The following is a 16320-nucleotide window of genomic DNA, read 5'->3' on the forward strand; positions in this document are numbered from 1 at the left end:
AAGACTTTGTGCCCTGTAAAGGGTGAATTGATACACTGAATTTCATCAACAGTAAAAACTTCTGTTTTCCCTTTAGGGAAATAAAAGAAGAAGAAGCTGGGTACAGTTGTGTGCACCTGTAGTAGTGCCTGAAATGCTGATGCAGGAGCATCTCAAGTTTAAGACCAGCCTGGGCTACTTGGTGAGGCCCTGTCTCAAAAGAGAAGGAATGGGAGAAAGGGAGAGAGAGGGAGAGAGGGAGGGAGGGAGGGAAAGGGTGAAAGATACTTACTTGAAAACATATGCCTGATAAATAACTTAAATCCAGGGGCTGGAGAGATGGCTCCATGATTAAGGCACTTGCCTAGAGATCCCAAGAACCCAGGTTCAATCCCCCAGTACCCACATAAAGCCAGATGCACTATGTGGCACATGTGTCTGGAGTTTGTTTATGGTGGCTGGAGGCCCCGGAGTGCCCATTCCTTCCCTATCTGCTTCTTTCTCTTTCTCAAATAAATAAATAAAATAACTTTTTTCAAAAAAAAAAGCACTCAAATCCAGAATATTGAAAGACCTCTCAGAACTCAGCCATAAGGAAACAGCCCACCGAAAACCAGGCACAAGATATGGACCTTTTACTGAGATTCATAAGCACATATACGATGTCTGCAGCACAGAAATCACCCAGTGAGGAGCAAAGCTCTGGGAGAGGTCTCTATGGTGACAGAGGGTGGGCTGGGCTGCCAAGGGAAGGGGAGCCTGCAGAGGTGGCGGGTTCTGCTCACCGTTGCCCCATGGGTTCTAGAACACAGACATGGGGGAGGGGTGGTGCAGCGCTGTCCTCAGGGTGCATGGGGCTCACCAGGTCACGTGGAACACATGTCCCCACTCACGACCCAGGAACACTATGCCAGCCTTGCAGGGCTTTCGGCTGCGGCTGTCACAGCGGTTTCCGCAGGGGAGAGGCTCCTCGGCCCGAGGGGAAGCCAGAACCTGCTCTCCCCAGAGCCCACGGGAGCTTTATGGACACGCTGAGTCCTACCCCCTGTGCTTTTGGCTCGCAGAACAGAGGTGAAAGTGAGCCTTTATTTACACTGCTAATTCTCAAGGTTGTAACCCAGCAACGCATGGAGAATACTCTAAGATAGACACAGAGTTCACATTTGACTCATTATAGCCTCCCAGCCTTGCTTCCTGCGGACCAGGGTCCTGGGTATGCCTTGCGGGCAGCGGCCTCCTGGGGGGCTGGGGAGGGGGTGGCAGCCCCAACCTCATATGCTGATCTGCTGCAGGGCCTGGGCCAAGCAAGGACACCTTTGTCTCATGTCACTCCTCCCTTGGACCTGCCCTTCTGACAACCCTACTGGCCCCAGAGCAGGAGGCAGCATCTACGGGGAACTTCCTATACTGGAAGCAATGGAAACAAACATGACAGAAAGAAAGCCGTGTCGCAGCTGCCACTCAGCCAGAAGCCTGCTTCGCCAGGACCCCACGAGAGGAAAGGTGGGGTGGGGATAATCCCAGCCCTTAGGCAGCCCTCACCCACCATTCATTCATTTCTCTCTCTCTTTCACTGGACACACCTAGAAAAATGTACCTGTCAATGACTCCTCAATTTCTTCTGTTCTGGAATCTTCCATGTTGTTACTTCCAGCCAAGGGGGGAGATGTGACAGGGGGAGGCTGCGGGAGGTTGGGTGGTAAGAGTATGTCCTGCAAAAAGAGAAAAGGAAACATGGTCCTGTTATTTGGCAAACACAGCCACCCCGGGCAGGCATGAGCCAGCAATGCTGCTCAGAGTGGGTTGATGGTTTTTAAAATGGGAATGCTAACAGTCTTTCAGAAAGATAACTTTTTTTGAAGCAAGCCCAGCAGACTGCCTTTTTTAGGGAGAGAGAGAGAAAGAGAAAGAGAAAGAGAAAGAGAAAGAGAAAGAGAAAGAGAAAGAGAATCGGTGTGCCAGGGCCTCTAGCCACTGCAATCGAACTCCAGACGCATGCGCCCCCTTGTGTACGTGTGTCGCTTTGCACCTGGCTTATGTGAGACCTGCAGAGTCCAACATGGGTCCTTGGGCTTCGCAAGCAAGCACCTTAACCACTGAGCCATCTCTCTAGCCCCAGAAAGATAACCCCTGCTGGGAAGAATCTCCAAGTCTCTCTCCAGAACTGTGTGCTGGGAGTGTTTACCAGCCCAGATGACCCCTCGTTCCTAAGCTTTGCTGAGCATCAGGGACAAAGGAAGGCGAGTCTTAGCATCACAGATGACCTGAAAAGGGGCCAGTGTTGCTGTGTGAAGAGGTGGCTTTGCTGAGCATTACAACAGACTCTTTCCCCTCACCCCGTAGCCTAAGTGATGCCCTGCCACTGACTTTCCACGGCTCTGGGCATGGAGGGAGCCACGCTGTCCTGCATATCTCCCGGCCCATGCCAGCGTGGCCTGAATTCCTGATGATCTGCTCTGTATGGGAGACAATGTGGTTCAGGTAGATGGACCCCAGGGAGCACCCTAGCCGGGGCAGCGCTGTGAGGCTTGACCGGCGGCTCCACGGACCCTGTTGACGCCATGGTCATGCCGTGGCTACTGCAGACCCTGGAAGGCGTGGGAGGTCCACGGCTCTGTGGGTCCCTGAGAGGGAGGCTTCCACATGGACTCTCGATTGGCCGGGTCTTTTGGGAGGCCCCTCACAGTCACAAACACAGAGCAGGATTTTCCTGCACATTTCCTAGAGCAGGGCCAGGTTCCTGGCTGAAGAGGCAGGTCGTGGGGGTAGAGAGGTTGAGGCGTGGGCCCCCAAATTGGTTTCTGGCAATCCCAATCTACGGCAAGGCTGTGCTGCCTAAGCCAGGGAAGTGTGGCCTCTCGGGCATCTCGGTGATCCAACGTCTGCTACACCCCAGGGCACCCTGCATGGATGCAGAAATTCCCATGCAACCCATGTTTGTGATGGGGCGGGTATGTGGCCATTGAGGCACACAAAGACTATGTGAGCCTCAGCAGGCACATCGCTTAGCCACTACCCCTTGTAAGTGCTCAGCGCGCCCACTAGGTACCAGAATGCAGCGCCAGGAGTCTGAACCAAAGACCTGTTTTTTGTTTTTTTTTTAATTTTTATTTATTTGAGAGCGACAGACATAGAGAGAAAGACAGATAGAGGGAGAGAGAGAGAATGGGCGCGCCAGGGCTTCCAGCCTCTGCAAACGAACTCCAGACACATGTGCCCCCTTGTGCATCTGGCTAATGTGGGACCTGGGGAACCGAGCCTGGAACCGGAAGACCTGGTTTTTTGAGGTAGTGTCTCATTCTAGCTCAGGCTGACCTAGAATTCACTATGTAGTCTCAGGGTGGCCTTGAACTCGTGGTGATCCCCCTACCTCTGCCTCCCAAGTGCTGGGATTAAAGGCGTGCGCCACCACACCTGGCTAAAGAACTGTTTTTGATCCCAGTGCAAAGATTGGAAAGTCCCCAAGTCTGGAGGTGAGCCGTAGGGGCCACTGCCCACCCTGGGGCCACTCAGCATCCTATTATCTTTGTGGCCCTGGTGCCCAATATCCTGAACAAGACGTACCTCAAATATAGAAAATCCACAACCAGATTGTGGGGGGCACAGACAGCCAAGAGGTTCATTCAAATGTCTTTCATATCCCAGCATCCTCTGCTCCCCGGAACCTCTGTACTCTCCGAGGCCTCGGCTGGGCATGCGTGTAACGGCTGTCCAGAAAGCCCGCCACAGTACTGCCTGCTTTGCCCTCAAGTCAGACACAAACCCGCCGTGGCCCCAATCAGTCCAAACAGAACGCCATGGTCACCTCAAAGGCATGTTCAGATCAGACCAGTTTAGAAGAGACCCTCCTGTCCAGACGCCCAGAGCAGAGGAGCCAGACGAAGGAGCAAAGCCGGCCCCTTAGAGGGCTTCGTCAGCCCCCAAGCCCCGCTGGGCCTGTGGGCATGACAGAGGGGAATGCTGTGCCTTCCGGGGATCGAGGGTGTCCCCACCGCCCACAGCACTCACCGTCTCCTCCCTGTGCGTGTCACCGCTCTCCTCAAGGCCACTTCCATAGTCTCCGGATGCCTGCAGGGTGCGAGGGAGGGAGGCAGGAGCAGAGGGCTGACCGTGGGACCAGCAGCAAGTGAGGCCACTGAGCCACGCCCCCCGCTGGGCAGCAGACTGCTCAGGTCTGTGGGGAGAGCCCTGCACACGCTCGGGCCTGCACACTGCTTCTCTATGACATGGCCAGCCTGTCCTGGACACCACCATCCTTATTGGACAGACCATGCACACAGGCTCCGCAAGTGACCCACTCCAGGCTGCCACTGGGGAAGTACACATGGAGAGGCGTTCCTGCCCATCTCTCGCCCTTCCGTGCTGGCTACGAGCGTGGCGGCTGGGGCGAGGGTGAGGGGAGCCCTGCCCTCTGCCAAGGCACTCAGCTTAATACGAACCTGAGGGGAAAGCGCTGTCTGGGCCACAGTGGCTTCAGTGTCAATGTGGCCCCAGGCGAGGTGAGGGCACAGATACTGCCCAGTACCTAGCACCCCACACCCAAACTCACTGGGACTCATGCCCATGGACAAGGGCTACCCACTCACTAGAGGCCAGCACTAGACAAAAAACCAATCACGGTCCTGATTTCCCTCCTGGAAAAAAGCAATAGCTCTATGGACCAAACTGCAAAAACTTGCATGAGTGTAAGGTGGACTCACGATTGCCGCAGCCAAGCTCTGTTAAGAGGCATTGGCAACAGAGCACACTGCAATGAGGCATCTCATCTGTGAACACTGACCACCCACAGCAGTCATGCGCGCACACACACACACACACAGAGCACATATATCATAAACACATCATACAAAGGCACACGCATATGCACACATGCATTTTCACCATGGTGACCCTCTATATCATGCTGTGCCTTTCTGCGGGTAGCCTGTGACATTTACATTTACCTCACTGTGTCATATGAAACGTTAAGGTAAGGCAGCTGAAACCGCAAGAGGGAACACAATGCTATCCCAGGTTCTTGGCATGTAAGTGGCACCCTGATGCATACCACTTTGGGACCCCAGGTGAATGCCAGCCCTCCACCCACACTGGGCGGCCCCACTCCAGCTCCCGGCGTCACTTACCCTGTCCTCCTCATCGTCCTCTTCATCCAGGCAGTGCACGGGGCTCACCTGGGGGTCACTGCGCACCCTCAGCTCTGCGATTGTTCCCTAGACAGAGGGAGAGAGTCTCCAGGTGTGGTAGTTTGAATATGTAATGTCTCCCACATGGTCTCCATGGGTTTGAACCCTTGGCTCACATAAAACGGTCACATAAAATGAGTTATTATATAGCTGGGCCCTACTTCCTGTTTGTTCTCTGCTTCCTGACTAGAAATTGAAGGTGACCAGCTGCCTCATGCTGCAGCCACGATACCTCCCCCACCAAGCTGGAGGGTATCCCCTCAAACTTAAACCAACCCTTCCAACCTTAAGTTATCTTTCGCCAGGTATTTGGTCACGGCACTGAGCAAACTAATACACTGGGTGTCTAGAGGTGTGTTTGTGTGCAGAGACCCCACCTCATGCCGCCAGCCGCCAGCCCAGCCTGTGCCCTGGGGATCCGCAGGGTATAAGGAGGAAGGGCAAGGGCTCTCGGGGACTGGGAAGTTCTGTGCATTCCTCTGGGGTTATGCCAGGAAGAGGTGGTGACAAGGCCCAGAAGAGCGTCCCGGGTGTTCACAGGGGGCATTCAGTGCGAAGCCTCGGGGTCAGTTGGCTGTTCCCAAGGCTGGCCTCCTAAGCAGCGCTGCCTGAAACGGGGACACCTGGGTCCTGGGGGCGGGGACAGATCCACTAGTGCTTTCTTAGCTGTTTCACCACACGCGTGGGTATGGTTCTGAAGGACACCTGGGCCACGAGGAATTAGCAGCTGGCAGCGCCGCTCTGCTCAGGGGCTCCGCTGGGGTCCTCGGCCTCGGGGCACAGGTGGCGGCAGCACAGTTCTCTGCGCTCAACACGGGGCAAAGGACCCGCGGAGCTGCACAGAGGCATCGACAGTCCTGCGTCCTCCTAGCGAATCTCACTCCCGCACCTCCAGACCTGGGCCGGCCCCAGGACGCACCTGTCTTCCAGGTCCAAGTCCTCAGGGTAGGAGGGTCACTGCAGGGGTGACCAGGCGGGCCAGAAGCATCTCAGAGCACCCACAGAGAGCATGCAGGCTCCCCTGGAGACAAGCTGCATGAGGAGAGACCTCTGTGGCCGAAAGCAATGCAGGATCTGAACGCCAGTGGGTCTCAGAACCAATAGGAGGGAGGCTGGCGGGATCCGGGGCCTTCCACCTACAGCCGGGCCCGGCAAACCCATGCAGGGATTGCTGCCTTTGACAGTAACTCTCATGCGTTCCCCGGGCATCTGCCTGCAAGTTTCCCTACGGGACGCCCTGGAGCTCACACATATTTATCCCCGTGTTTGCATGTTTTACTTAATATTTTTTTTTAAGTTTTTGTTTATTTTTACTTATTTATTTGAGAATGACAGATGAAAGACAGATATAGAGAGAGAAAATGGGCACACCAGGGCCTCCAGCCACTGCAAACAAACTCCAGACGCGTGCGCCCCCTTGTGCATCTGGCTAACGTGGGTCCTGGAGAATCAAGCCTCGAACAGGGGTCCTTAGGCTTCACAGGCAAGCGCTTAACCACTAAGCCATCTCTCCAGCCCTTACTTAATATTTTAATCCACTTCCACTTATCTCAGTTTACTCGAGACCACGCCTCATCAATTCTGATGTGACATTATGCAGACTCCCATACCAGAAGGGGGGACAAGACTTCCGTGAGAAGCGCTTGATGCTAACAAGCGATCTCTCCGCTGGTGTCTCAGTCTTTGGCCTCTTGGAAATGCCTCTGTTTGCTGTGCTGGGAACACTGAGTGAATGGAGTGACTGTCCCAATAAAACTTGACATATAGGGCTGGAGAGATGGCTTAGTGGTTAAGGGCTTGCCTGTGAAGCCTAAGGACCCCGGTTCGAGGCTCGGTTCCCCAGGTCCCACGTTAGCCAGATGCACAAGGGGGCGCATGCGTCTGGAGTTCGTTTGCAGAGGCTGGAAGCCCTGGCACGCCCATTCTCTCTCTCCCTCTATCTGTCTTTCTCTCTGTGTCTGTCGCTCTCAAATAAATAAATAAATAAAATTAAAAAAAAAAACTTGACATATAGACACTGAAATTTGAATTTCACTTCATTTCTATATGTCACAAAGATTCTTCTGGTTTTTCTTCCCCCAGACATTTAACAATGTGATGGCCATCCCAGCTCGTGTGCCGGGCGGCCATGGCGATGGCCATGTTCCGTGCTGGGTTGCAAGGGTCCCGTGTCTTGTTTATCCCAGGGGCAACCTGAATTCAGAGCCGGGGGCTCCCCACACACACCGGAGACATGTGAAGGGAGGCTGCAGAGTGCCTGCGATCAGAAGCTCACAGAGTGCAAGAGAGTCCCAGGCCCTCCCCGGGCCACCCCTGACTGGAGCTCTCCCAACCTTTAATGGGGTAAGATGTCGGTTGTACAAAAGCCACAAGACCCATTGCAAATATTTAATGGACTTGGACCCAAAAGTTACAAAACCCAGACCTTGGAAACTGAGGGACAGCAAGCACCTCATGAATCAGGATCACGTGGAAAGCTCTCCACCCCCACAGTGCCTGGCAGATTAGTGTTCTAACCAAGCCACCAGCGTCCCTGGCAAACACGGACGGTCTCGGGCCGCCCGAGCTGCTGACGTGTTCCCCTGATGGCTCTGTTTCCTGTCCAGGATTTCCCATGTTTCCTGGGGTGCCCTCTTTGCCCTGTCCTTTCTTCCTCAGCCTGAAAGGCTCCCCTGGAAGTGACAGCAGAGCTGAGGGCTGGTGCAGGTATGGGTACTAATGCATCCTGCCTGCCCCGGGCCCAGGCTCCGCTTGCTCAGGGAGGAAGCTGAGCTGTGTTGTGGCAAAGCGTCCGCCATGAGTAACTCGTGCTTCGTAGATAAATAACTAAAAGATGGTCCATGGAGCTTTATGAAAAGGGGTGCTGGGTAGGAACTGGGCGGGACAAGCTGCTGAAAAAGCTTCCAGGAGAGGAGCTAAAGTGAGGTGGAGGAGGCCTCCTGCTTCCCAGATCAGGAGCAGGAGTCGACTGAGGCTAACCTCAAGGACGTGTGGCTGGAGGACACGGGGCTCTGGGCTCAGATCCTGGTTCCCTGCTCTCTACTCCTCTCCTCGGGTGGGAAGGCCCTTTCTGATCCTGTGAACCTGAGGAGGGTGGTAAACAACGGCTTGGCTCGGGCACACCCAGCGTTTACTTTTTATAGTACAGCCCAGGCTACACCTGAGGGGAATTCACAGTGGGGGTGGGGGAGGGGGCTCATCACAGAACAAAAACCTACATGAAAGAAATGAACATTGTGAGGTGCTCATGGTTGGGAGGGAACACCAGGAAGCTGAATTGTCTGTCTGATCTCTCTCCCTGGGGTCACAGACATGAGGGATCAAGGGGTGCTTGTAGGCAGTTAATCTGGCTATAAGCAGATGGATGGAATTGAAAAAGGAATCTTATGCCCCGAGGAGGGTGGCCTCAGGAACTCACACAAAGGCAGAGGCGGGTGTGGTGGTGCACACCTTTAATCCCAGCACTGGGGAGGCAGAGGTAGGAAGGAGGATCATCATGAATTTGAGGCCACCCTGAGACTACATAGTGAATCCCAAGTCAGCCTTGGCTAGCATGAGACTTTATTTCCAAAAAACAATTAAAAAAAAAAAAAAGGCAGAGCTGGGCTGGGCTGGGTAGTGAACCTTGACTTAGCATGGCATCAATCTGCCCCGGCACACCAGCACTGGAAAACAAAAAACAAGAGAATGAGGACACACAACACCTCCAACAGGGGAAACCAAGTCAGGAGAAACTGCAACTAGAATAACTGACAGGGCATCTGCTCCAAAGTACAGCTGGATAGAGATACCCTCAACCAGACTCAGCTCCAGAGGAAGACAGGATATTTATTTAAGCAAACAAGGAGGGCTGGAGAAATGGTTCAGTGGTTCAGGCACTTGCCTGCAACACCAAAGGGCCCAGGTTTGATTTTCCAGATGCTCAAGGAGGTGCATGTGTCTGGAATTCATTTACAGTGGCTGGAGACCCTGGCATGACCATTCTCTTTCTCTCTCTCTCTCTCTGCCTCTTTCTCTCTTTCAAATAAATAAAGAAAAATAAAGGAAATATTTTACAAAAGAAGAAAACAAGGAGTGCTGTGAGGAATGCAGACCAGCAGAGACCAGCGTGAGGTCTGAGCCGTAGCCGCCCTCTCCCTGAGCTATCGGTGGAGGCAGGATGGCAGAGCCTCCTCACCCTGGGAGAGCTCAGGAAGCCATTACTCCTGGCACTTGGTCTGTGTTCGTCTCTGCAAACTGCCATGAGTCACACAGCACATCGAATTCTCCCCAAGGACCCCAGCAGCGCAGCTGGCAAAGGCCTCTTTCCAAACCCAGCTGTCCCCAGCACTAACGCCAACACACCCCCTCCCTGCAGCCAGCACCTGATCTAAAGCCACCGAGAAGATTCCACGACCTTCAGTCCCCCGGATGGATAGGGCCAGACTGCTAAGATAGCTGGAAATGCTACTACGGGGCCCTGGCTGCCCTCTGATCTCCTCCTTCCAACCACCAAAGACTTTGCCAATTCAAAGTTGAGGGCATTTTCGCCAGACGCAACTTTTTTTTCTTTTAAGTGAAAAGGCAAATGGCATGTTGGGAAATAAAAATTTGTGACATACACAGCCAAGGATCAGTTTCAAATATAAAGAGCTTGCATAAATCAGTAAGAAGGGCCGGAGAGATGGCTTAGTGGGGCTAAGGTCCTTGCCTGCAAAGCCAAAGGCCCCAGGCTGGATGCCCCAGGACCCACGTAAGCCAGATGCGTGGGGGAGGGAATAGGCACTGTGTCTGGAGTTCTCTGCACTAGCTAGAGGCCCTGGTGCACCCATTTTCTCTCTCTCTCTCTCTCTTCCCCCTTTTCTCTCTCAAATAAATAATAAAACATTTAAAAATAGATATTTAATAAATCAGTAAGAAATAATGGAACCAGTCCCCCCAAAGTACAAAAGCATAGTCACACACAAAAAAAGAAACTCTAAATAGCCATCGAACAAACCAAGAAATGCGAAGTAAAATAGCCAGAATCGTTTGGCCTGCGTATTCGGTTAGCAAACCTGTTTTACATAGCCTGGCAAGGCCCAGGAACAAGGAAGGCTGCCTCACTGTGGGGCGTCTGGCCCTCTCCCCACTCCCCTTCAGGGGTGTGGGTGTACACACAACAGCCCCGTGCCCACGATTCCACACCCGGCTTTTCTAGTAAAGGGTGAGACGTAGCACAATGCCGGCGGGGTCTGCCAAACACCAGGGAAGCCACACCCCAGAATGCCCCTCACGGACAAGACGGCGCGCTACTTTCCCAGTAATCGTGGTTGCAAATCAGAAGGAAAACACAAAGGGACCCAGTTTGGTGTCAAAGTCCTTGCGGCTCCTGAACCCTCTGGGTTAACAGTTCTCAGAAAGGTGGAAGGTCAGCATTCAGCATTGCAGACACCAGGACCCAGCACAACTTCAAACAAGTCGTCCTTGTCTGGGCCACAATCCACTTTCTGTCGCCTGGAGACACGTCCTCTGTGGCACACACAGGGACCTCTGTCTAGGTCTGCACAAGGCGCCCAGCTGCTAGAGGCTGAGTCAGCGCCCACAGAGGGTGCCCACTCGCTGTTCCCAGGAGGTTGGGATTCTAGCTGGGAACTCCTGGAAGAGGACCCACCCACCTGTTAAAAAAAAAAGGATGGACTTCCCTGGGGGCACATGCCATCACCCAGCCTCTGGGGCCACTGCAGTCCTTGTTGAAATAATAAGCAGCCCACATGACAGATCTGGGTCCAGGCTGCGCGGAGAAGCTGCAACTCCCATTACCACCAGGGTACACATAACGTGTCTGCACAGCCCCCAGAAGGACCTCACAGTTGCCAGCTTCTAAGTAATTCTAGGTCTTACTGTCTTGATTTTACTTTTTACTTATTTGTAAGCAAAGAGAACTGGAGAGAAGAGAGGCAGAGAGTAGCCTCCAGCCACAGCAAACAGTCCCCAGATGCATGCGCCACTTTGTGCATCTGGCTTTACGTGGGTGCTGGGGAATCGAACCTGGTGGTTAAGTGCTGCAGGCAAAAGCCTTAACTGCTGGGCCGTCTGTCCTGCCCTTGTTATGTTTTTATATATAATTTATTTTTATTTATTTGCTTGAGAAAAAGAGAGAGGAGGCAGATAGAGAGAGAGAGAGAGAGGAAAAAAAAGGACACACCAGGGCCTCCAGCCACTGCAAATGAACTACCGATGCATGCGCCACCATGTGCACTGGCTTATGTAAGTACTGGGAAACTGAACCTGGGTCCTTAGGCTTAAGTTAAGTTAAGTTACGCGCCTTAACTGCTAAACCATCTCTCCAGCCCCCCTTTGTTTTTGAGACTCACAGTGTAGCCCAAGCTGGCCTGGAACTCAATCTTCCTGCCTCTGCCTCCCGGTGTTGGGAGCACAGGAACGTGCCCTCCATGCCTGGCTTGTTGGAAATTTTTTTCACAAGGTACCTGCGCTGAGTTCTCATTCTACAGATCAAGAATCTGGGTGTGAAGCAGGGCATGGTGGCACACGCCTTTAATCCCAGCACTCGGGAGGCAGAGACTCCATAGTGAATTCCAGGTCAGCCTGGGCTAGAGTGAGACCCTACCTCGAAAAACCAAAAAAAAAAAAAAAAAAGAATCTGGGTGTGGACTGGGCTCCACACTCTTCCAACCAAGGTTAAGCCCAGCTCCCCACAGGCTGGGCTTATACCTAGAAAGGGGCTTTCAACCAAGGCAGGGCAGAAACCTAGCTACTAGATAGTTCCAAGCAGCCTTTCCGGGGTCCCTGCTTCCAGGGTACCAAGGAGCAATGTCCCCTCTCAGCACCATAGCCCCTGCACCAGAGGCCGGGATGGCCACCATTGGGGGCCCAATGAACCTAGGCTTTAGCACCAGCTGGAGGTGCGTGGTGTCCCTTGTCCCCAGTGGCCATCCCCCATAGGTCCAGCCCATACATGAGACAGCAGAGTTTACCTGGAACTTGTCAGGGTCTGCTGCTCCGCCATGGCCCACAAAGAGGCCAGCACCTCGCTCCAGCTCTAGGCCCTGTGGGGACCGAGCAAATGGAAGCTTCTGGAATTCCTCACAGTCCACGTAGAGAGCCACAGAGCTGCCATCCACACTGAGTGCAAAGTGTGTCCACTGACCCACGAACGCAGGCAGGCGGAAGCTGGCAGCCGTCTGGGTCTGGCTGATGCCTGGCTCTGTGTAGAGCAGAGAGATGTTTTGGTGCCCCGTCTGCACCCCCGAGAGCTTCACGCCCAGGGTGACCACCGCCTGTGCCGCATCTGTGATAGCAAACAGCACCCCTGCGCCCTCTGAGGCAGGCCGGATATGGAACAGCAGCGAGAAGTCACGGAAGAAGAGTCTGGGGAAGTGATACTGGGCCACCTGGCCGCTTTTGGAGTCTGGCCCAAACACATAGGCCGGCCCAACGTCAGGGTCTTCGATCTGCGTGATATGCTGGGGTAAGGGGTCCCCGAGTAGCTGCAGCAACCCCACATCTTCCACGATGCGCTCTGCAGAGAGAAAAACACCTGGTGAGCTGGTCGCACAAAAGAACAGACAGGGACACAGTAGCATCCCAGGAGAGGTAGTCCAGGCAAAAGACAAGGGAAGCTGAGCTAGAAGAGCATGTCCACACCCCTGACCATCCTGGCCTTTTGTCCCCTGCTACTCAGTGACCACTGGGCAGGGCCTGAGGGAACTCTGCTTCTATGGGCTCCCAGGCCAAAGGGGACACCCCAGACTAAACCAGGAGCTAGAACATGGAGCACTGTAGTCCCCCAACACCTTTCTCTCCTCACTGTGACTCCAGGTACAGCGCTGCTCGCGAGTGAAGACTTCTACCGCAGAGCAGCTCCAGGGAGGTGAATGGCTGCTGGGCCCAACGCATCCTTAGGGGCCCTGCCTACACTTCTGAGAGGGACACTGGGGTGATCCGGCACTCTCAAGTGACAAGGCACTACAGAGCACCCCTCAACCCTGTGGGCCTGGGAGGGGATGCTTGGGCAGCAGGCAAACTCATGGTTAAGAGCCCTTCTGGGAAGGTGTGCAGGTCTGCTGAGAAAGGCGGCTGGAAGTGTGCAAGGGTCAGGCTCTGGTCAGGCTCTAGCTGTGGAAATAGGAGGCCTGGGGCCCCGCAAAGTCTGTCAAGCCCAGAATTCATAGGACAAGCTGGGTCACAGAGCCCCTTGGGACCAGAAGTTGAAAGGTACCGCCGAGTCTGTCCTCCGGATGGAGCGCTCTGTGCCGTGTGGGCCTCACTCTGTCACCTGTTCCTTAAGGTCCTGTGTGCCAACAGGTATGGCAGAGTGAACAAGGTGACATCCTGCCTTAGTGCCTGTCACTCAAAGGCCGAGAACAAAGGGGACTGACTAGTAGCCCAGCCCTGGAACCTGGGCACCAGTGATCACTTCCCCAAAAGAAGATGCCAACAGTCTACCATGAGGATGGCTGTCATAATGATCCCTCATCACCAGAACCCTGTGTCTACTCAGATAATCTACGAATCCAGAGTCCTGCTTGAGGCTACTCTGCCCTCCCTCCCAGATAGCATAAGGTGCCACTAGCTTGGCACACAGACTGTCGCAGCTGCTTGCTTCCCCAGCTGGAAGGCACCAGCATATTACATGGAGGCTCCAGGGACCCATAGCCAGCTCTTCCCAGAGTTTTCCCTTTCTATGAAATTCCTTTCAGTTCTGTCCGGAGTAGCTGCCAAAATGCCAGGGCATTAAGATCATTGGCTCTGTCCTCCAGTTACAGGAACATGAGCTGAGGGAAATCCTTGCTTCCCACACCCAGGAGCTGGCTCAGCTGTCTTGGACAAGACACCCATCTCCCCTCAAGAAGCAGGGAGCTGTGAGAACTCAAGGGCCTTCTGGGGAAGATGGGTGATTCCCCTTTTTGCAAGCTGAGGCCTCTCCATCCACCTGACCTGAGATCCAGAAATCAGGGTCTTACTTAGTTGGGACCCACCTTCCCTTCCATAAGCAGGAATGGGTGGTTCTAGAAACCGTGGGATTGAACACAGGGCCCCCTTTACACCCAGAACCAACTATAGCCAATCTCATCACCCCCACAGGTGCAGCTAAGGTCTGGCTCCGGAGGGACCCTGCCAGGAAGAACTGTTCGGTGCTCCCAACATGACACAGGGGATGGCAGTGCCAGGAGCCCCCTGCGGGCAGGACCTGGTGCTAAGATACTGGGGCTGCAGCCAGCCCACTTCCTGGGCTGAAGTGCAACCTCCGAGAAGCTCAGCCTTCACCTCCAGCTTCACCAGCAAAGTGGGAATTGGGGACACTGAGGGAATGGTGAAGCCCCAGCTACAGCAAGGTCTACACTCTACCAGGAAACACTCGGTGTGGCATCCAAGGGTTGAACCACAGAGGAACCGGCCAGGCCAGCCCCGAGCCCCGAGCAGCCAGTGGTCACTTCCCAAACAGACAGAGGTCAGCAGCCCATCACGAGGGCAGCTTCTCATTACTAAGGCTGGGACCCTATGTCCATGCAGAAGGGTTCCAAGCAAAGACCCGGGGACCCAGGCCGGACGGAACACCAGGATCAAGTGCCTGCCCATGAACACCTCCAGGCAGACGACACCCCCTCCCAACAGGGCTCCAGACTGAGCACTGTGTCCACCCTCCCCAGGGAAAGGCTGCCAATGGGCCACACAGGAGCACCTGGCTTCCCTGACAGCATCCTGCAAGTGGATCACTTCTGACACTTAGGACCACTCATGGCTCCCAGAACCAGCTTGCCGATTGGCTCTCCATGGGACTGCATTGTCCCCAGAGACTGCAGAGCCCTAGGCTGGCCACTGGCTTTCCCACACACCCTCCAGTGGTACCAAGCATATAATGTCCTCGGCCCCCAGGTGGCTGTCAGCTGTCGGGGAATTTCTAGTTCAGCACACGGGAGTGAAAGAAGGTCTGAGATACCCAACTGCCAATCAGAGAACTCCTGAGGAACCTTCTAGAGAAACTAGGTCTAGGTAACTATGGTGTTTCCTCATCCCCTTCTTGCTCCTGAGGCACGTTCAGACATCTACAAGTGTGAGGGACACAGGCCAAGAGGGCATGGTGGCATTCCTTTGGGCTGGGCCCACCCTGGGGATCCTGTAGTCGTTCGGCACGTGGCTAAGGAACTCAGGGGCAGGAATCCAACAATACCGCTCACACTGCGATGGCAAAGGCCTGGGATGCAGCTCGTGCGGACGGCTCCATCACGCCTGTCCTGGGCCCGCTCAGCCCAGGCACAGGAGAGAAGCCGAGCGGTGGGGTAAGAGGCCTCGGACGGTGGCTCTGAGAAGCCTCACAGGGTGCCTCCTATTTTAAGCGACATTCAGAGTCCTCATGGAACTAAGAAATCACAACCAACCCAGGTCAGGGTAAAGACAAAAACCACAACAAGTTGTCATCAATAAAAACCATAACAGAGCCAGGCATGATGGCACAGGCCTTTAATCCCAGCACTCGGGAGGCAGAGGTAGGAGGATCGCCGTGAGTTCGAGGCCACCCTGAGACTCCATAGTGAATTCCAGGCCAGCCTGGGCTAGAGTGAGACCCTGCCTCTAAAAACAAAAAGCAAACAAACAAAAAACAAACAAACAAACAAAAGACCATAAAAGAGAAGGAAGCTTGGGCTCCAGAGCATCCACATTATGATGCACAGGAAGCTCTCTCGGGCGGAAGTTCCAGTTACCCAGAGCGTGTGCCAGGCCAAGAGCAGGGCAGAGTGCACACAGCGACAGTGTGGCACGAACAAAAGTCTGCAAAGGTGGAAACAGCAGGCAAACACTTACAAGGTAAGGATTGCAACACTGGTACCAGAGGGAACACAGTTCAAACTGAAGCCAACAGGACCAACGGATGACATGTTTTGACAGTCCGCTGAGAGCTGCCCAGCCACGTATCAGCACGTGCCTCCAGCTTCATGCACAGCCGAGCTGGAAGTCCCGTTCTAATGACAGCCCCCCGGTCCCGGGAAATGACAGTCTCTGTGGGCGCAGCAGACTTCCTGAGCCTAAGGTGTCACTTTGTTGCACAAAGTACCAATTACCAGTGTACAAGCCAGACGTGGGTGGGGATCTAACCTCCAGATTCGCAAATAAACATTCCCTCCCCGGGAGCAGTAGGACTGGACCTTGCTTGAAAGACTAAAAGGGACCTGAGCAA

At 54.1% G+C, this 16320-nt stretch overlaps 1 protein-coding gene across 7 annotated transcripts in view; it reads right to left on the bottom strand.

Moving 5' to 3' along the window:
- The window catches only part of Col18a1 (collagen type XVIII alpha 1 chain), a 127208-nt gene that overhangs the window by 36158 nt on the left and 74730 nt on the right, over positions 1 to 16320 (bottom strand). For all 7 annotated transcript variants that reach the window (XM_045148932.1, XM_045148933.1, XM_012951405.2 and 4 more), the window contains 4 exons: positions 12119 to 12663; positions 5103 to 5189; positions 3988 to 4047; positions 1577 to 1691 (listed from right to left, as the gene is read on the bottom strand). In XM_045148932.1, the coding sequence (XP_045004867.1) occupies positions 1577 to 1691; positions 3988 to 4047; positions 5103 to 5189; positions 12119 to 12663 (807 nt within the window). The remainder of the gene's footprint in view (positions 1 to 1576; positions 1692 to 3987; positions 4048 to 5102; positions 5190 to 12118; positions 12664 to 16320) is intronic.

Source organism: Jaculus jaculus, chromosome 5 (genome assembly GCF_020740685.1).
Source record: "Jaculus jaculus isolate mJacJac1 chromosome 5, mJacJac1.mat.Y.cur, whole genome shotgun sequence".
Lineage (NCBI taxonomy): Eukaryota > Metazoa > Chordata > Mammalia > Rodentia > Dipodidae > Jaculus > Jaculus jaculus.